Raw genomic sequence first — 21,624 nt, 5'->3', positions numbered from 1 at the left:
CTCGTCGATGACAAGCTCCCGGCTGCGCCCAGGGCCGGGGCCCCGCGCCCACCTCCCGGTCCGCCGCCTTCCCGCAGAGCGCGCGCCTCCGGGGACACCTGTCCGCGGTCAGGGGTCTGTCGCCGCTCCTCGGCGCCGCTCGGCGCTCGCGGTGGAGCCCCAGCAGCCCTGGGCGGGAGGACGGCAGGGGGCCTCCCGGGCCTGTGCACCTGCCCTGCTTACCAGGAGGCTGCGGGCGGGCAAGCCGTGGGGGCGCTGCTGAGGGCGCAGCGCGGGGGGCGCGCTGGGCGGGGCGCCTTGAAGGGCGCGGCCGAGGGGCGCGGGCGCAGCCGGAAGCTGGGGCGGGGCGCCCGCGCGGGATGCGGTGAAGGGCAAGCGGCGCGGCGGCGGCGGCGATGAGTGCCTCGGCGGCCACAGGGGTCTTCGTGCTGTCCCTCTCGGCCATCCCGGTCACCTACGTCTTCAACCACCTGGCGGCCCAGCACGAGTGAGTGGGTGCGCGCGGCGGGGGTCGGCGCGTCAGGAGCCCCAGCAACTTTTCAGAGGGGGCCGAGCCGCAAACTGCAGGGCAGCGGTTCGCCGGCCTCCAGGGCTCCCGGCGGGCGGCCGGAGGAGGGGAGGCGCCCGGAGTCGTGCGGGCCGGGGTCCTCGCTTAGGCTGGCATCCCTGACATTCGGCGCAATTCTGGGGGCAAGTGCTGGGCGTCCGTTCTGTGCCCGCCCCGTGCCAGGTATCCGGGGTTACAGAGGTCAATAAGGCAATGCCCCTAACCTTCAAGTGCCCAGGGGCAGGGGTGGGGCGGTACACACACCGACAACTTGGGAGCTTGGTCTTATCTCAGGCTGTGCCTTGTTCGTTTCGCATTTCTCAGGAACGTTTCCATGTATGCACACACGCATACTTGTCATTTCGTATTAATTTTAGAAACTGTTGTGAATGACTAGCAGAAATAGCCCAGAACGAACAGACAAAGACCTGGGTTCTAGGCCTGGCTTTGGCACTAACCGTGGGGCCCGGCCTCAGTTCTCCTGTCTGTCAAATGGCGTATATTTGCATCCTATTGTCGGGATCCAAAAAGCCGTGAGGGCGCAGTGTTGTGTAGGATGGGCAGCGAGGCAGAGAGGCAGGGCAGTTCCATGCTAAGGAAATGGGTGGGGCTGAAGGAGGCCGCATATGGATTTGGTTCAAAGCCCTGCCTCTCCTCTGTGAGGGATCCCTGGTCAAGCAATGGGCACCAGTCAGCAGCCAGCCTGCTCCAGCAGTGGGAAAGGTGCCAGACAGACCCCCGGGCCTGCTGATGTTTCTTGCTCTCTGCGGGGAAGAGGAAGTAAACCTGTTATGTGTCCCACAGCAGTTGGTGCTAAGGAGATTGCATCAGTCTGTATGCTGCAGACCCCCTCCAGACCTGCAGGCTGTAGAGAAGTGTCTGCCCACAGGGCGGTGACTTGCTCCTCTCTCGTTCCTGGGGCCACCACTTGCTGACAGCCTTATCCAGATGGCAGCCATCCATACTGAGTGCTCCCTAGGCATGGGCGGTGACAGCCCTCGGTCTGACCCAGTCTTGGGGCACAACTCCTGGAAGAAGCATCTCTGGGCAGTGAATGTCACATGTCTGTGAATATAGTGCATGGAGGACCCTGCCCTCCTAAAATAGCATTATGGGCAGTTCAGCAAATATTTATTGAGTACATATTCTATGCTTGGCGCTGGGGAAATAGCTATGAACAGACCGCAAGAGATTGGGGAGGCATGTGTTGAGATAGACATCAGCACAGAAAGTGGGGCGACATGAGAGTGATGGGGGGGACTGGTGGTCAGGGAAGGCTTCTTGGAGGAGGTGACTTGAGCTGCAGCAGGTGGCCACAGGAAGATCTGGGGACAGAGCTTTCCAGGTAGGGGAACAGGGAGCAGTGCAGGGAGAGGGATGTGGCTGGGTGCTGGGATATTTGGGAGGGGGGGCAGTGCAGCTTGTTGAAGGATCACATGACATGGAGAGGATCTGAGGATGACTGAGATTTTGGCTTCAGCCACTGGGAGGATGGTGATGGCATTTACTGAACACATGGTGAATTATGTATTGCTGTGTATTGTTGAGCACATTGCTAAGCCCTGCAGAGTTTGGAATAATTGGTTCCAACCATTCTTCCTGTCCTCCTGCAGGTTAAAATCCCAGTAGCTTTTGATTCCTCCCTCTTCTTTCTCCACTCCTTCCCTCCAGCCCTCCCATTGTCTCCTTCTCCCTAATTCCCCGGGCTGGGCTAGCATGTTTCCTCCTTCCTGTTCCCCTGGCACTGGCCCTCTCTGGCCCAGCCCATGGCAAAGCCTCCCACGGGAGGTCCCCTTCCTGCCCCAGTGCCCTGTGCATTTCTGCCTCAGCCCACCAGCGCAGCCCACTGTGCTGGTGCTTCAGCCACACGGGACTGTTCTGTGCCCCTAGGACACTCCTTAACTTTCCCACCTCCTCGCCATTGCTCACACTGCTCCCTCTGACGGGGATGCCTTCCTCCCTGTAGCTGACTGTTGAAGCCACACCTGGGCTTTATGGCCCAGAGGAAAATGCCACCTCTTCCTCTTCCAGGTCCCTCTAAGCAGATGTGATCTCTCCCTCCTCTGAGCCCGGCTGGGTTGTGCTCTTCCCACAAGAGTTACTTTCCTGTGGTCAGAACTTACCTTCTCAGGCCATAGCTCCCCTTAGTATTGTCCTGCCCAGCACGGGGCCTCGTGCCTAGTGGGCTATCCCGTTAAGTTTGCATTAGTTGACTTAGTTGAAGCTTCCTTCCCACCAGACCTTTTACAAAAGCCTGAAAAACAGAAAAATCAGATTAAGTCGAGGAGTCAGAAAAGGGTGGGATCTCTCTCTCTGTCACACACAAATACACACACACACACACAAACACACACGCACACACAAACACTCTGCTCATACTCACCCATACATGACCGCGCTCAGTAGCTGTCTGTTCATGGAAGGGCATCAGTAACTCCCCGCCCCCCATCCCAAAACACACACACATTCCAAGACTAACAACATTTCCACCCTTGGGTTAGTGGCAGCCCTTACCCCTCCCCCCACACCCCGAGTCCCTGCTGGATCCATTTCTCCCTGTTCTGAGCAGGCCCTGCACTTGGCTGTCACTGGGAGACACAGGTGATCTGTTGCCCCAGTTTCTCTTCATTTTTTGCTCCTCCCCCAGAGGTGGAGAGCGTGAGAGGACACCGTGAACCAGTTCACACTGCTCTCTCATAGTCCAGAAGAGCACCAGCTATGTGACGGTGCTGGCTGCGAGCCTAGGTCCTTGGTAGGAGCAGGGATGGGAGTTGTCTCCTGGCCACTACCTGTCTCAGGCTGTGATTAAAATGTCTGTCAGCTTACATCACACACTATCCTCTTCCCTCTTCACCGGATGCTTCAGCCCAGCATCATGTTCCTGACCCACATTAGCTTCCTCTTCCATCCTCTCCTCCTTTGTCTCATCCCTACAGGAGGAGCCTGGAGCATCCACTGATGTGTACCGCTAGAAACCTCCTATTTCAGTCTCTTACCTGGTCACTGACATGGTCATCCTCATTCTTGTCATAGAACTATGTCATCCATTCACCATCCGTCCATCCACCCATCCATCCACTGTCCATCGTCCATCCGTCCATCCATCCATTCATCCATTGACCATCCATCATCCATCCCTCCACCCACCACCCATCGTCTGTCATCCATCCAGCTATCCATCCATCTACCATCCATCTGTCCATCCATCTACCATCCATCTGTCCATCCATCTACCATCCATCCACCCATCCATCCATCCCATTTCTCCTTCCTTTCTTCCTCTTCCTTTCCTTCCCTCCCTCATTCATCCATCAATTCCTGAACACCTTAAAAGAGGTCCCGAGGCAGACTTTCTGTGCATACTCATCCCGGTTTCTTGGAAAAGGTTGCACGTTCCCATACCCCACCCCTGAAGTATTCTGATTCTGTAGGTCTAGGGTGGCATTTGGAAATCTGGGCGCTGCTGATGCCCAGAGCCCACTCCTTTACTCTTTAAGTGGGTCCTGGGGCCAGGTGCTGGGGACACAGCTTTCCTGGACCTGGGGCCAGTCTCCTTGGGGTCCATCTACCTGCAAGGAGCTGGATCACTTCCTGACTGACCTCTCTGACATTAGGGGCAGATTTCTGACTGGTGCCTAGCACCCATTCCAGCTGTAGGTGTGTGGAGTGAACTTCAGCATAAGTTCGTCCCTCAGATATTAGTAGGTATTGATGGGCTGTGAAGGATACTTTCCAGGAGTCCCAGGGCATGTGGCAAACGTTATCCAGAAATCCTCTGTGATGGTGTGGAGGGCTCTGGCTAAGGAGTGGTGCTTGCAGCCTCTCTCAAGGGCTACTGAGGAGTGTAGCAGGCCATGGGAGTGGGCCAGGTGGTGCTTTGTCTAGAACTGGATGCCTTGTTGGTGTGGAGGAGTGAGAGAGAGAACATCTCTTAGGACTGGAGGTAGCCTTCTGGGTGAGAAAGCTCAGAGCCTATTGAGATAGGTTCCCCCCATGTAGACAGGGATCTCTTTTTCATCCACAGTGCCTGGCACATAGGGGTGTGCAAGGCATTTTCCCTCAATATATTTTTTAATGAATTAAAAACCAGATGATGAAATGACATGATGTTCCTAAGGTCACACAGGGAGTGGCAGAGTAGGTACTGGACTCCAGGTCCCTTGACTGCTGACTCCACCAAGCCTCGTGCCCTAGTGCTGTCCTGCTGAGGAGGGCCTTTGGTCCCCAGTCTCCTTGGTGCCATGCCCTTTCCCAGGAGAAAGACCAGGGGCTGTGCCCAACCTAGCCTCACCCTGGCTTCCTGGGCATGGGGTTGCATGCTGGCTTGGCTTCCTGGGTGTTGGGGCGCTGGCATCATTCTGGACTTAGGCGCGGCCTAGGCTCTTCCCTCCTTGGATTGGCCTCGTCCTCTGGCCCCTTTGATGATACACACAGCCTGTGGCTTGTCCACCGAGAAGGTGTATGTAGTTGTGACTCCTGTGTGTTCCCTGGAGCTCGGTCTGAGGATTTCCAGCTGGCCCTGAGAGAGGAGGCAGATTCAGTGGTTAGACCTGTCAGACACTGGGAACAGGGCTTGGAGGAGCAGGTGGACAGAGGCAGCGGGACAGCAGCAGAGGGCGCTCGGACACATGGTTCACCCAGGTGGGCCGGATGACAGGAGAGTGAGGACCTAGTATCTCTGGTCCCTGAAAGTCACAGGGGCAGCCCAGAGGGGCCCAAGTGCTGCGGATAAACTTCATGAACTCCACAGTGCTTGAGGGATAGGCAGAGGCAGAGCTGCGAGAGAATGCATTCAATAGCCAGGGAATTCCATACACCAGTGTGTTTATTTTGATAAGTGACCACCTCCCTGTTCTGGTCGTTGCAGTTCCTGGACAATTGTAGGGGTGGCTGCCCTCATCCTGTTCCTGGTAGCCCTGTTGGCTCGTGTCCTGGTCAAAAGGAAACCACCCCGGGACCCACTGTTCTATGGTACGTCTCCATGGGAGGGAAACACTTTGTGTCCACTTAAGAGCACAACACTGGGGTCTGAGGTCTCTTTCCCTCTGTGGTTGTGAATACTCTGAGCTCCCTGGTAAAGCGGCGGGAAGGGTGGGAGTATTTTTGTTCTCCTGTAAGCTAAAGTCTCTCCCAGGCTGCAGACCCCACCCTGTCGCAGCTGGGAGCCTGGTGGAGGGAAGGTCGCTGCCAGGGCCAGGCAGGACACCCCTCCGTTCCTCTCCCCTGTGCCCAGCCATGCTCTGACCTCTGGCCTCGGCTCTTTTACCAGCTCCTTCCTGGCTTCCTGCCTTCAGCCTGCTGTTTGCAGCGCCCTCCACCTGGCAGATGTGGCCCTGGCAGCCACGTGTAGGAATGTAGCCGTATGGAGCCTCAGTTTGCACATTTGTGTAATGAGGAAAATAATAGTATCAATACTTACCACGGAGGGTTGGTACCAACATTAGATACTAGTTGTAAAGTACTTAGACCACTGCCTGGCAAGTACGCTTGTATGTTAAAGGAATAAAAACACCACTGGTTGAGCACCTGTGGTGTGCCTCGTGTGACTCTGACCGCATTAGCAGTATCATTTTATTTAATCCTCACAACAAATGTCCTCCCTGCACAGATGAAGAATCTGGCTCAGAGGGTGCTAAGAAACGTGGTCAAGGTCACAGTTAGTGAGACAGCACTGACCCGCACAATTTCTCCCAACTTGCATGTAAAAAATGCTGAAGCTTAGAGAAATGATGTAACTTACCTAAGACCTGACAGCCGGTCAGGAGATGAGCTGGGCCTGTCTGAGTTCAAGGCCCCACTCCACCTGCCTTTGATCTGGCCTCTGCCCCCCTCTGCAGGCTGGTCTCCTGCTGCCGTCTTCCCCCGACTCCCTCCACACTCCGTGGAGCCCACGCTTAGCTGCGCTCATGTCTCTCGCAACTCCTCAGGGTGGAGGACCCTTGCTCCTACCCCCTCAGCCCTCTGTCCTCATGTCTGTCACTGCAGCCACAGGGCCAGACTGGAGGGCAGAGAATGTCCTTGCCATCTCTGACCCAGCGTCTGACACTCCTGTTGGCATCGGTGATTGTTGGTAGAATAGCCGAATGAGCATGTGCTGAAGGCTTCCTCTCCTGGGAGACACGCAGTGGCTGATCACCTGATGGCTCATCGCTGTCAGCGGGATCTGGACCAGAGGCCTGCACAGAGGCCCGGGGAGGCAGGGTCTACAGGGCCGGGCACGCGTGGGCCTTCTGCTCCTTCTGGGGAAGAGGTAAACGCAGACTCAGGGCAAGGGCAGCTTCCCTTCTCTGTGAGTTAACCTTCCCCTCTCTCCTCTCCATTTCTTTTTTCACAGCTGTTTTGATATTCATCATCAGATTTTTCTACCGTCCATGCCCATCACATAGTTTGACACCGATTTGTTACAACTTGAACGTGCAGCTTTATTGACAAACTGCCACACGCTAAATTTGATCACTCACTGTTTAAAAAGTGTTATTCCTAAGGTGTTTGTTGCTGGTAGTTTTCAGCCCGTTGAGGAGATTCTCACAACCTTAGTGAGATTCTCTAAGATGCTACGGCTTTCCTTCTTTAACATTCATCGGTTCCATCTCGTATCCATTTTTTAAAAAAATCGCTGGCCTTTCTTCTTAAAGCCACTGTCACTTGCACATCAGCCACTGTCTGTCTTTCGGATCTCCAGTGTGGGATGAAGCAAGTGCGTTGGACACACCGTGAGGCAGACTGCTTGGTAACCATTGAGATGAATGATCTCTTTTGAGTCCATGTTTTAAACCTGGGGGTCACCTCTGTGCTTCCTTGGCCACTGGTTAATGGTTTTGTTCCCGCTACCCAGGTGGGATGCAGATGTGGCCCTGGCAGCCACGTGTAGGAAGTGGAGGATGGGTGGGGCAGGCTGGTAGAATCCTCTGGGACAGTCAGTGGGTGACTTTGTCACTCGCTACTCCCTGGGTCGGGGGGTGTCCTCTCCCAGCTCCACGACACGGGCAGAGATCCAGCTGCGTGCACAGGAGGTACGTTCTTCTAGTCCGTATTGACAACGTCCACAGTATCTTCTGGAAAACAGGAAAAGAAATCATTACTGGCGAACGCCAGGCTCTTAGGCAACGTCCCCTGAGCTACGGCTTTTTGAACTGCTGCTTTCTTTGCTCTAGTGTATGCAGTTTTTGGATTTACCAGCGTGGTGAACCTCATCATAGGACTGGAACAGGACGGGATCATTGACGGCTTCATGACATACTACTTGAGAGAGGTACGGGGTCGGTAGCGAGTACGAGCCTTGAACTAAAGGGTCTGCGACCCCAACAGCATTGCTCGAGATGGAAATCCTTTCGTTTAGTGTAAGCAGGGATGACACACGGTATTTCATTTGCTGCCATAGACACAGGACACTTAGTCACGTGGAAGGTGAAGCGGAAAGTTAGGATTGGATCGTGGGAGGCAGTTCTCCTTGGCGTTTGGTCTTACAGCTCCTTCCTCACACCCAACCCACCACCTTTCCCCTTTACTTGTATTTAATATAAATGAGGTTACTTTAAGTGAATCCAGTATCTGTGTATCTACTGTTATTAATACACTCTTCTCTAAGAAAGCCCAGGTCAGTCTTAAATGTATAAAGCCCCAAACACTGAGGCAGTTAAGAAAGCCATTTGATTGTGAGGATGAACATGCACTCCTTCCCCCATCACAGCATGATAGACCTACCTGGCACCTGACAGAGCTAGTCCTTTTTCCTTATTTTATGGTGTGATGAATCCAGCCCCAGAGAGGTTAAGTAACGTACTTAAGGTCACACAGGAAATAAGGAGCAGAGCTGGAAGTGTAGTCTTCATCTGTGTTTCAAACAATGGGGAGCTTTGTGTGCAAGCTAAGGGAGTTTGGATTTTGTCCCGCATGTGAGGGAAGATGTTAAGTCAGCGAACAGTGCAGTCAGCTCTGAGAAGGATGGGCTTGACGGGAAGGGTCGATGTCATAAGCTGGGACACCAGTCAGGAGGCTTTTGCAGGGCCAGCGAGGGCATGAAGATGGCCCAGACGGAGGCCAAGCATGGACAGTAGAGAAGGACGGACGGACTTCAGAGAACTTGGGTGGCTGGAATGAGTAGGTCTCGGGGATGAGTTGGGGGCAATGGGGAGAGTAAGGGCTGAGGTGCCGTCCTGATTCCTGCTTTTGGAAGAACGCTGGTGTTATTCAACCGGAGAGGGACAAAAGGGGAAATGCAGTTCCACAGATGTTCGGTGAGCAGACTGGGGGGGGTCACAAGACCTGCTTTCTCCCTCCAGGAGCTCATGTGGCAGTGAGATGGCATGGTCCTAGGTGCAGAGACGGAGGCTCACGCCAGGCGCAGCGCGCACTGAGGAAGAACTGACTCTGGGAGCACTCGGGGGAGCCTCAGCGAGTTGGTGACGCTGCCCTCGGCTTTTTTAAAAATGGCAGTGGCCGTGGATGATAAACGTTTTCCAGATAGACTAGGGGGTGGAGGGCATGCCAAGGAGAAGAGACAGTGTGGGCAAAGGCTTAGAGAGAAGGGACTTCCCTGGCGGTCCAGTGGTTAGGACCGCGCTTCCACTGCAGGGGGAGTGGGTTCCAGCCCTGGTCGGGGAGCTAAGATCCCACAAGCTGCACGGCACAGCCAAAAACGAAAAAAAAAAAGGAGGCTTAGAGAGGAGAAACAGCATATGTCTCCCCACTGCCAGCCTGGGGCACACGTGTGCAGGGATGATGCCGAGTTCATCTGGGGACGTGTGGAGTTTGAGGTGGGTAAGGAACATCCTGGCAGGTGTCCCAGCTGGCAGGGCTTTGCAGCTGTTGAGCTCGGGGAGGAGAACAAGGACCATCAGAGTACAGTTGGTACCTGAAGGTCTGAGAGGAAAGGAGAGGGGAGAGAGGAGAGGGCCGAGGGTGGAACTTTGGAGACCGTGGCCAGAAGATCAGGAGCCTCTGAAGTGGACTGTGAGGGGACAGGCGAAGAGGCAGAAGGAAAGCCTGGAGAGTGCAGGGCCACTGAGTCCAGAGCGGGGAGGTTTCAGGAAGGAGGCAGCCGCCTAGAGGGCCTGGAGGTTGAGCTGGTGAGGGTGGTGAGACAGGGTATGAGATGGGGGGCTGGGGTGTAACTGTGGGAGGGTCTGCAGGGCCAGGCTCAGGGACCCGGCTGCCAGATAAGAGGAGGTGGGTCTTGGTCTTGCAGCCACCAGCAGCTTTGGCAGGTTTTTGAGCAGAAGAGTGACATGTCAAGAGCCAGGGCAGCGGTGAGGTGAATCGGAAGGAGAGGAGAGAGGTAGGAAGACCATGTGGGAAAGGTCCAGTGAGGGGCACTGAGGGCTTGAACTAGGCCATGACGAGAGGGAGGGTTGCCTGGGGTGACATTATAGAGGTAAAATTGATAGGACTTGCCAACAGACTGCATAAGAGAACAAGGAATGAACAACGACCCTGTGGTTTTGACCTGGGTAAGTTGAATGGTGTCGCCATGAAAACAGAGAGGCCAGGTGGGGCTTGGTTGAAGGGGGAAGCCAATGAGTTAAAGGAGGTAAGGTGAGTTTGAAGGGCCCACGGACCAGACAGTTGAAGATACCCATCAAGCCACCAGGAGAGGTCAGCACTGGCCGTGAGAGCCAGGTGTGTACGCATCAATGATTAAAACCATGAACTTGGATAGTATTATCCAATCAAATCATGTCAGAGAGAAAAGATGTGGGCCAGGCATGGGTACTGAAGTATGACTCACGTTGTTTCCTCCACCTCTGTGATTTTCACTTGATGTGATTTTTGAGGCAAGATGACAGAGAGCAGTCTTTGCCCCAGGGGAGTGCAGAGCTTCAGAGAATCCCCTGCTTGGTTGGTTGACTGATGGGCTGGTTGATCTGCTCTGTTCCTTGTTGTAGAAAGGATTTAAGGCATCTTAGGAAAACATCTGAAACAAGGCAGGAGATCACAAATGTGGGAGAAAGAAGAAAGGAAAGTGAGTTGGAGCCAGAATGACACTAAAAACCTAGGCAAGTTTGACAGTGATTGTACAGTAGCCACCTGGAAACATAAGCACCTGGGAAAGGGAAATGTCGTTCATCATATAATCTGTGTTTATAAAATTAAAAATTTCTCGGAAGTATAGCTCTTCTTGGTAGTATAGTTTCTGCTAGGAATTAGCTCTGTGACCTTAGGCAGGTCAGGTAACCTCTTCCAACCTCTGTTTGCTCATCTGTAAAATGGAGTCAATCGTGTCTATCCCATAGTGTTGTTGGGAAGGCTGAACGAGGGGTTGGGTGTGAAGCTCTGAGTATAGTGCCTGCCGGTCTGTGCCTGCACTGGGGACAGAGGCGGGGGAAAGGCGTGCCTTCCTCACACTCATCCCAGCAAGCCTCTGGGTCAGTATGAATTTTGAAGGTCAGCCAGTGGCTCTGGTCAGCAGGATCTTCCCTGGCCACCCCATCTGCCCAGAGCCAAACACCTTTAGTCACAGATTAGACTTGGCCTCAGTGAGTTCATCATGCGGCCAGGACTGCCTGTAACGCCATCAGTTTTGCATCACTGTGCACACCTGTGTTGACCTAGCATAGGCCAGGCATTCTCTTAATTCCACTCCGTGTGGCAGACCCTAGTTCTGGCGGCTCCAGGGTAAATGTATATTTTCATGTTTCTACCAATTATGTCATTGTATGGGATTAAGAATAGTTTCATTTTAGCAGACGAAGATGTCCTGCTGCTTTATTTTACTTTCAATACAGGTCTGGTGTTCTGTGTTGAAGTGTCTGAGTCATATTTAAAGTGGACTTCTGTTTAATGCTTTCCTTAGGGTGAACCGTATCTGAACACGGCCTATGGGCACATGATCTGCTACTGGGATGGCTCTGCTCATTATCTGATGTATCTGGTGATGGTGGCAGCCATAGCCTGGGAGTAAGTCAGTTCGCCTGGTGGGTGTGCCTTTGTTACCTTAGCAATCGGTAGGCGGGTAGGTAAGGAAAATGGATGTAGAGAGGCACAGACACAGGCAGGTACACACGGACATGAATCTAGGGTCTGTGGAGACAAGTTAGACATGGCTTTATTTTTCCTTGTGTCACTGCCTTTCGAACATATGCCTCTGGATTTCTCCTCTGCCATGATGGACAGCTCGGGCAGACCCCCTAACTTTCTGATTATGTTCTCTTATAAGAGCAGTCTCATTTTCAGAAATTAAAGCCCAGCACATAGTAATTCAAAACTTCAAACTCCTATCAGTTCAGAGCTCTCTCTCCCTCCAGTTCAGGCTTACCCCTGAAGCTTAGCGGCCTAGCGGCCTGCTTTGAGGCTGGGGTGCGTGGTCTGTCCCTTGATTCCTTCTCAGCTTGCTCTGCGGCTGGCTCCTCTGGGAGCATGTGTGTATGTACATGGGGTTAAAGGAAGCGGGGCAGAGTCTAACACGACAATTGCTGTTTTCTGGGAATTGGTAGCCTCCGTTAGGACATGCTGGCTCTGTCTTGTGGGGCACATGTGTGGGTTCTTGGAGACCCCTACCACAGGAAGGAACCTCTGCATTACACTGATCCCTGAAATGAGCAATGCTCTCTCAGACTGAATTTGTGTGACTCTCCTGCCCATGGTGGTACACCCACAGCTTCTTTCTGCTGGGGCCTCTGCAACCCAGGAGGCACGCCCTTTGGGGTGGGGATCCTTAAAAGATGGCTCAAGCCCAGCTACCTTCCCAGGCCTCCCCTTGGCTCCAGGTTAGAGAAAGCCGTGCATTTTGCCCCACACCAGGTTGAAACTCAGCTTGACCAGCTGTCCTGTGCCCCTCCCATGCCCTCAGTCATCCACTCAAGGACAGTTCCAACTAATTTCTGGACTTTTCTAGGCCCCCCCCGCCCATCTCTTCATGAATGTTCCCAAGCTCCAGGGAACACATCAGGTATTTCTGAGAATGCTCAGGCTCTGCTTGCTGCCAGGAGTGGGCCAGTGTTTCTGTGGTTCGGTTAGCATCCAGTTGGGGAGGAAGATTCTGGTCTGTCCCCCTGCTGACAATCCCAGTCACTGTGAACGGGCCTCTTGGGATCTGATGCATGTGGCCTGGGGGGTAGGGCAGGGCAGGAAGCACACAGTATTCTCCACTTCTCTTTCCCGTCAGAGAATCTCTTTTTGAATTTCTCATGGCCCCTTATGGAGGTGACTGTCAGTTATCAGTTGCAAACACTTTTTGTCAACATCGCCTATTAAGATTAGGGGTATGTGTCTAGCAGCTCCTTCAGAACATGGGGTAGGTATCACTTATTATACTTATCTCTGGGGCTTTAGCTAAAATCCTGTGACACCAGGGAAAGTCCACTTAACATCCTACTAATAATGGTTTAAAATATGGATCCAATTTTCTGTGAACCTTCTTTTTACTTTCATGCTGTGAGTTTCATAAGTAATAGTGAAAGGCAGGACTCCTTTGATAGTGATGACCATGGTATGGTTTAATAGATCAGTGTAGCAAGCATAATTTCCTATTCAAAAGGACACAAAGAGGTTCTATAGCATATCACATATGGAAATGCAGTTTGATCACCAGGGTTCCTTGTATTTGATTTATTACTCTTGATTCAGTACATTTTGGCTCATGTACTTTACTAGTTAGAACAAAGATAATATTGTGGAGCATCTTATACTAATAGTATTCTAAGACAAATGTGTTAAGTCAGGATTTTTTTCATTACAGGGAAAGTTATAGAACCATTGGCCTATATTGGGTCGGATCTATTATTATGAGCATTGTTGTTTTTGTGCCAGGAAACATTGTAGGTAAGAAACTTTATCTTAAAGTTCACTTTCCTTTTCTGAAACAATAGGAATTGTTTTTAAATAGGGAAGCTATTTTGGTTGTAATAGAACCAAGAAATTCCAAGTATACCAAAAAAGCTGTTTTGCAGAATTACTCCTTTTCCCTTCCATCTCACCTTCTAAGAAATGCTTTTGAGCAGTTTTCAGAAGTATACACTGAACAATTAGACTATCTAATATCAGTGTTTCCTGACTTTTAGAAGGATCTAGTGGGGTAAGTATTGTGTTTGTGGCTACATTCAGTGTGAAAATATTTCCTACAACTCTTTGTATTATATATAACTCTTGACACACCATGGGAACTTGATAAATGTACTTGAAAATTAAGATTCTTGAAAGCTAATGTAGAAGAGTTATTTATGCATGCAAGAAATCAGGATATTATATTGTCTATTTTTAAAGTACTGTAGATAGGGCATGCCTGTTAATAAACACCTAATAATTTTAAATTGACCTGTTTTTGGTCTCATTAAAAATACTGTCTGGCCTATATCAAAATTTTAGATGACTTGAGACGGGGAGATGTTCTACATGTTGTGTTTGGATATACTTTTGACTTTCTCTTTTTTTCTCTTTTTTAAATAGGGAAGTATGGAACACGCATTTGCCCTGCTTTTTTCTTAAGCATACCATATACTTGTCTTCCTGTCTGGGCTGGTTTCAGAATCTATAATCAGCCCTCAGAAAATTATAATTATCCCTCAAAGGTGATTTTATTAAGTTAAATGTAACCTGTTCTCAGACTCGCAGGGCTCACTCATATCCACTGGATACTGGACTGAACCATGCCTCCAGGGATGGAGCCTTTGGAGCATTCAATCAGTGTGATGGTGCTGATTCTGCAGCATTGGTTCACACCTTAGTTATGGTGGCCAGAACGGTCTGTTTCTGCGTGAATAGATCTGCTTTGATTGGCCAGGCCATGCTTTTTGGAACTTCCTGTGCCAGAGGTTGCACTGGCTCTTCCCATCAGATTCCGCATTAGTGTGTGGAGCGTGAGGTTTGTCTGGGGCTGTTAACAGCCTGGAGTCTGAGCACCTGGTCACCTCTTTCAGAGATATCTATGCACTACTGCCCCAAAGGGAGGCTGGAGATATACTGCTGTTCCAGGTAGCACACACAGACATAGGGTCTGATTACCAAGAGATCCAGGCACATGGAGACTGGCTACAGGACGTCTTCTGAGACACCTCCCTTCCATTCACAGCCAAGGTGGTCAAGGTGAAACAATACTGGCCGGGCAGGTACTCTGTTAAGGTCTTCATTTCTAAGCTAGTGACATTTTTCTAAGTTTCTCTTCCTTTCATAGGTATTAGATCCTTAAGCAAGATCCTTTAAGCAAAATTGATATATGAAAATATGAGTTACTAGAGATAATCAGAACACGATTCTTCATTTTACAAAAAGACTTACAATAGAATTCATTAAAATACATTTTAATTTACAGACACTTCATTTGTAAACATTTAGACACATGCTATGTAAACTCAGCTTGGCACATTGACAACTGGTACTCCCTTACACCCTCTTGAGGAATGAGGTGGTTGTTAAAAAGTAAGCGAACAGTAACCATAGCCTTGGTCCTCACTCGGCTCCATGTCAGTGTATCAACACCGTTCCGTTCATGTTGTAAGACACATAGACTGTTCATTTAAAAAAACTGTTAAAACACAGTGATGGCCGGGGAGAAATAGGCATTGTCATACAGTGCTGGGAGGAACATAAATTCAGAATCGCTCTGCAAAGCCACCTGGCAGTGTTATCAACCTTAACAAATCTAACTTTTTAATCTAGTAATTCTACTTCTAGGGCACTATCCTAAGAAAATCATCAGAGATGCTGTCAAAGATTTATGTACAAAGTTGCTCATCATCACATTAAGTGTAACAGTGAAAATGCCTAAATGTCCAATAATCAGAGATATGGCACTTCCATGTGATGTTGTTTCAGAAGAATTTTTAATAATGTGGTAAAGTACTGATAGGTAGACAGTGAGAGGCAAGAGAACAAATGCAAAATTGTTTATACATTAAGTCCTAATTTTGTGAAAAAATAAATGTAGATTATATATCATACATACATATGTAGTACAGTGTGTGTGTGTATATATATATATAACTATATATGTGACTGGAAAATATAACAACTGTTAATAGAAGTATGATGGGTTAATGGTTTATTTTTAAAAAATGAGTATATTTTACATTTATAATCATAAAAATGCTTTTTCAAAAGAAATATGGCCTCATAGAGCCAGAAGGGCCCTTTGAGATCACCTGGCCCAGTCTCATTTCACAGATGAGGAACTGAGACTTGAGGGGAGAAATTATTTTCCTGTTGCATGGCTAGTGGTTTTGAATCCTCAACGTTCTCTTATCACCCATCATCATTGTATCTGTGTTTCAGTAGATCTCAGATTATTCTTTGGCACCTTGGGCCTGCTCATTAGTTACCAACTCTACTTTAGGTCATTCAAGAAATCCAAGCGAAAGATCTGCTGAGAAGACCATGTGATTTAATGTTGGTTGTGTGTCTCCTTCTGGCAACTGGATTTTGCCTGTTTAGAGGCTTGGTAAGCATAAGAGATCATAATAACATAAAGTATATTTTTAATCAGATTTCCTAGTGCACTAACAAAACATACCTCCCATTAGAGCCTGGAGGCCTGGACCTGCTTCCTGACTCTCCTACCCTCACCCCAGACCTCTCCTCCCAGAGGGGTAGGTCCCTTCTGGGCTGCTCCATACCACCTCCTTCAGGTCCTTGGAACAAGCTCTGTACCTGAAAAATTAGCCATGAGTCTCATTCTCTTGGTTCCTTTGATGTTTCTGATTTGAGTATCTTTGGTAAGGGTGGTAACTTAAGACTAGTCAGACTGTGGCACAGAGCATCCATGTGTTCTCAGGAGTAGGGAGATGGGATTGAGGAAGGGGTATCAGAGTACAGTGTTAGACTCCTGGCCATTTACTAGCTGTGTGGCCTTGGAAAAACCACTTAACCTCTTTGATCCTCAGTTTCTTCCTCTGTAAAATAACAGTACCTACCTTACAGTACTGTTTGAAGATTAAATGAGAGGGCCTTATACCTAATAAGCGCTCAGTAAGTGATTGCTCTTACTATTTTTATTGATCGAGGATCCTTCACAATATCCCAGTTGCATGGTTTATTCTCAGTAGCAATAAATTTGAGCAGCCAGAATTATACGGGTAATTATATTCAGCTTTAATGACAATTACTGTTCTAAGGCTGCTGGCATTGCACAGCAGTTGGGGGGCAGAGTGGCAAGTGTAAACTGATGCAGCTGATTCATTGTTTTGGGGCGGCTAGCTGGGTCAGGGTGAGTAGCCTTAAGAGCTGTCTCCCTCTTTGGATCATCAGAAACTTCCTGGAGCAGAGTTGGCTAATAGGAGTGGCATGGGGAAGGGAAGTAAAGGAGAAAGCAGGGCCATCGGCTGTGCTCGGACCACAGAGCACTGAAACCATTCTTTGTTTAGTTTGCTGTAATTCCTAACGTCAAAAGAACAAAAACAGCAACAATAAAAATGAGCCCCAACTGTTTTCTTGCATAGCCATCTCCACTACCCTGTGCACATGAGAAAAACGTGTGCATGGGCGAGTGTGTACCCTTTGGTAGGTGGGGCTTTTAGGTTGGGGCCCATTTTTACCAACTCTGCCACTGACGTGTTCATGTTATTTAGGCGGGACAACATTTATGGCTAAGGACACAAGGAATGGTACCTGAGGGAGGTGACTCAGAGGGGACCCAGTAATGTGCCAGAGAGACACTTTGTCTGTTCTGTGGCCTAAAGTCTACTCTGCCGTGACTAAATCTGCTCTGCCCTCTTTCAAAGTGGATATAGGAGGTGGCTTCAGAGAGGACCTCACTTTCAAATCATTATCCTTTACTGCCCCCAAAGGCCATTTACTCTGTGAGGCACTGGAGATAGGAGGATGCTATTTCTGAATCTTGCAAAGCACAGTTAAGATGAATTTGGTATAGAAATGTACTTTTCTTCCTGCCGGGAATAGTTGGTGAGTTATTCCCAGGAAAAGTGAAACTGATGATCTAAAGCAAGCTGTGCTTTGGTTAGCCAAACCTAGACATTTAAACTGAATACTCGGAAGATCCCAAGAACAGGGCATTAGTTTCCAGTTCCTTCTCCACTATTAACCTCTACTTAATCTCTTCAGAGTAAATCTGTAGAATATTTATTTTCTTTCCTTTTTTACTGATGAGCTTCTAAAATAGCTTTTGTTAAACAGAAAGCAGCTTGTGACTAAACCTGGCACGTTTAGCCTTATCAGCAAACATAAGAACCAGATGTGACTGTATCTTTATAATGCATTCATTTTTGTTCGTAGATTGCTTTGGATTGCCCAGCTGAGCTCTGCCGATTATATACGCAATTTCAAGAGCCCTACCTAAAGGATCCTGCTGCTTATGCTAAAATCCAGGTCAAGTAGTTATGAAGCCTAAAATTTTTCTAAAATTAATTTTCTTTTTTTTTTTTAAGAATGGGAAAATGTGATACCATGTAGGAAATAGGAGTTAACGTTTTCTAAGGCGAAAATGTTAATTGATGAAAATGTTGTGCTTTTCGTAAGGCCAGATTAACTATTAGTTTACTGATGACGTTATTTCCCTGTTCAATGTAGATGCTGGCGTATCTGTTCTATTCCGTCCCTTACTTTGTGATGGCGCTCTATGGCTTGGTGGTTCCTGGATGCTCCTGGATGCCTGACATAACACTGATACATGCTGGAGGTCTAGCTCAGGTACTAAGAATATGATGTTAAGAAAGTTTATTGGGGATGTGGCTGTCATTGTTGAGTGTCTAAAAAATATCTCTGCTCTGTGTTTTAGGGTTGGGAACAGTTATTAGATATGTTGTGCCCTTTGCTTTACAGTTCTTTGGAAGACATTTCTGCATTATTTAAATCTCATAATCTGGTAGGTGCGCCATTCAGTTATACAGATGAGGAAACTGAGGCCCAGCAAGGTTAAATGATTTGTTCAAGGTCACATACCCAGCAAGCGGCACTGCTGTTTCCCAGTCTCTGAACACCACAGCTACTGAAAGAGAATTGAGAGCTGTTATCATTAAGATGTCTATCTGAATTTAAGATTTCAGAAGTTCACTATATTATGCTACACAGGACCAGGGAAACCGGTTTTAAAAAAGTTCTGCTCCTGGGAAGCTGGGCCTGTCATCCCATTCCTCCCCTCTGCTACTTAGCCAAGCCTCTGGCCTACAGTAGATGTTCAGTGAATGCTTACTTCATTGAACTGGGAATGAAATTATCTATGGAATTATCATTCAAAGCACATTTTTATAAGATAACAACCTATCAAAACAAATTGATCTTATGAACAAGGAAGAAAATTATTTTGTTCTTTTCTTACTGTAAATTAGAAAACCCAAGTGAACTCATCTTTTAAAATCATTATCTTTGTCCCGCTCTTTTTAAGCAGGCATAAAAATGAGGTTCATCCAGGAACTCTAGGCATATACAGTTAATTATACTTACGGTATAATTATGATGGCAAAAAGACACACTAGAATTTACAGGGTTTAAAACCAGTAACAGCATTTATGGGTTAATACACGGGGCTCAATCTTTGCAGTCTGAGGTACTTCTTCTTAACTATAGAATTAGAATATAAATATCAAAAAAAGTTGATGCAGTATTCAGAAGTAGTGGTTCCTGTCCTTTCCTTGAAGGACATAAGGAAAGAGAATTAGTATGTACCCTCTGCAGACCTCTGAATACCTTATTTCTCAGGCCTTGGTGTGGGTCTTTATTTCCATATCTTTCAATACCAACTATAAGGTGATGACTTTTCATTTCCCATCTTTAGCTCAAACTGTTCCCAAACTCTTATATTTAATTCCGAACTCCTTCTTTTCACTTGGGTGTCTTACTGACATCTCAGATTTAATGTCTAAAATAGGACTCCTGATCCGCCCCACAACTTCTCTTTCATCTCCCCATCTCTGAAAATAGCCCTTCCTGGCATCCAGCAGCTCAAGTCAAAAATGTGGAGTAGTTCTTTACGCTTCCCATTCCCTTACCGTCTACATGTAGCCCATCACTAGGTCGGGTTAGTTCTCTCGCCAGAGTAATTTGCAAATCCACCACTTTTTTACAGCTCCACTGCCACTACGATAGTCTGAGCTCTCATTACCTTACTTCATGCAAGGCAAGCCATGCTAAGTGTTTTACTTACCTATTTGTGTAAAGACAGACAGGCTGTGTGCTCTGCTGGAGTAGCAAATACCCAGTGGTTAAAAATAAAGTTTTATTTATTGCTTGTGCAAAGATCATGTGGGATATTTTCAGAAGTCAGGCCTGGCACCGACCCAACTGCAGAGGAGGCTGATACATGTGGTCTTCCTGTCTGCCTCAGAAGAAACTGTGTGAACACATAGCATCATCTCTGCAAGTTTTTCAAAAGCCTCACTTAAAGATAAGCAGGCCGAGACCCAGGGTACTTACTTGCCTAAGGTCACAAAGTTACTAGAAGAGGGATATAAAATCCCACCTGACTCCAAAGCCCATATTCTTCTCTGTTGTGTTATTCCTCTCCTCATGCAAACAACTAACTATGCTCCAGAATCCTACAGCAGAGTAAGACTTTGTACGTGGCATGTAGGAGTTAGAGGACCTTCTGGGAGTGGGAGGCAATGACACCTGAGCTGTGGGCTTTACTGGCTGAATAGACTTCAAAAGACTGCGGAAGCGTTTAGATGTTGGAGTGTGCCCTGGTTAGAGGGTACAGAGGGCCTCCCACTCGCCCCACTCTTACCAGCCCCTTGATTAGATTGTTCAGGGTTCAACATCTACTCATTACCCGTGTGCTCTGCCTGCACAATCCAGCTTCCTCTGCATGCCATGTACCTTGGTCTGCCCCGCACCAGGCCCTGATGCAGGAACACCGAGTGTCATCAGCTAGGAGGCTGGCAAGAGTGAGGCCAAGTGTTGGACCTGGTCAAGTCTCAGGAGACAACTTGAGAACTAGGCAGAAGACCTAGGCCAGGGCCTAGCCATGTGCACAGGGTCAGCAGAGTCAGGAGGCTTAGGATGGTCAGAGCTTGGGGGCGAATGGGTACTTAAATCTGTAACAGTAAGATGAACCCTACCCTGTACCTGCTGGTGAGGCTAAGCTTGCAGACAGGCACCTGTGACTCCAGCCAGGAGGTTCTGGGAAAGGCAGTGTGGATAGCAGAGCGGCTGGCAGCAGCAGTGGCAGTTTCAGCCATACGCCAGGCCTTGAAGAAATCTCTGGTCTCATCCATCACTGCCCAATTTGCAAAGGTAGCCTGAGGCTGTCAACTAGATTCTATCAATGTCAGAAGGATGTTTCTCCCAACCCAACAGAAGAATGGTGTAATCTGAGAATTATGTGTCTGACATTCCCATAACTCTTAGCTGGGCTTTAATATCTACCTATTCAGAGCGTTCAGCCTAAGGAAAAGTTACAGATCACACTGCAACAAAACAGTGCATATGAAGCGAATACTTGCTCACGAAATGAATTCTCATCTTGAGAGGATATCGGACACATTCATCATAGAAGCTCTCCATTACCTTGATTAGCACCCCAAGCTTTCTAAAACTGCCATTCCTAATTTAGAAGCTTTATGTATTCATGATCCCACTAACTTTATCAATGCTTTTATTGTAAGATCTAGTGAACTCCCAAGAACCTGTGACTTAATAATAAGAAAAAAATCCTTGAAAAACTTCTTGACCAGTACAAGTCAATGGAAAACATGGTTAGTAGTTATTAGGTCCCTCATTTCAGACCATTTAGGAATCTGCCAAACCTGCTGCCTTCAGAAATCAAAAGATAAATCAAAAGGTAAACTAAAATGCAATAAAACCAGGACACATTTTACACCGAAGAGTTCCACTGGGGACTTTAACCCAAGGGTCTTTTCATATAAAATTAAAGTTTCAAGTCTAATTTGAAAAGTATTACAGGCTATTTAGATCTACTTGTTAGCATTTTTTAATCAATTGAAGAATTTTTCTCTGCTAAAATATCACTGAAAATTAAAAGAAAAGATATAGTTAATATGGTTAAGACCATGAGCTCTGGAGGCAGACTGGTTCGAATCTCATTCACTGATCACTTCAGTGACCTTGGTCACTCACCTCTTTGATCCCGTTTCCTCTTCTATAAAGTAAGAATAATAATAGTACCTTTCTCATAGAGCTGCTGTTAAGGATTTTATGAGGTAATATGTGTAAAGGGCGTAGAGCAGTGCCTGGCA

The 21,624-nt window shown here is 48.2% G+C and overlaps 1 protein-coding gene across 5 annotated transcripts in view; it reads left to right on the top strand.

Moving 5' to 3' along the window:
* Positions 1-303: 303 nt before the first annotated feature.
* The window catches only part of TM6SF1 (transmembrane 6 superfamily member 1), a 28,302-nt gene continuing 6,981 nt past the window's right edge, over positions 304-21,624 (top strand). Inside the window, exons 1-9 of one of the 5 annotated variants that reach the window (XM_030878500.2) lie at positions 304-487; positions 5,415-5,518; positions 7,702-7,799; positions 11,340-11,443; positions 13,224-13,306; positions 13,931-14,052; positions 15,813-15,917; positions 17,708-17,800; positions 18,002-18,121. In XM_030878500.2, coding sequence (XP_030734360.1) covers positions 396-487; positions 5,415-5,518; positions 7,702-7,799; positions 11,340-11,443; positions 13,224-13,306; positions 13,931-14,052; positions 15,813-15,917; positions 17,708-17,800; positions 18,002-18,121 — 921 coding nt within the window. In that variant the 5' untranslated portion in view covers positions 304-395. Of the gene's footprint in view, positions 488-5,414; positions 5,519-7,701; positions 7,800-11,339; positions 11,461-13,223; positions 13,307-13,930; positions 14,053-15,812; positions 15,918-17,707; positions 17,801-18,001; positions 18,122-21,624 lie in introns of those variants that run through there. The other 4 variants (XM_060293783.1, XM_060293782.1, XM_060293785.1 and 1 more) reach the window with 4 other exon arrangements.

The sequence above is a fragment of the Globicephala melas genome, chromosome 2 (genome assembly GCF_963455315.2).
Source record: "Globicephala melas chromosome 2, mGloMel1.2, whole genome shotgun sequence".
Lineage (NCBI taxonomy): Eukaryota > Metazoa > Chordata > Mammalia > Artiodactyla > Delphinidae > Globicephala > Globicephala melas.
This window is presented reverse-complemented; position numbering and strand designations above follow the sequence as displayed.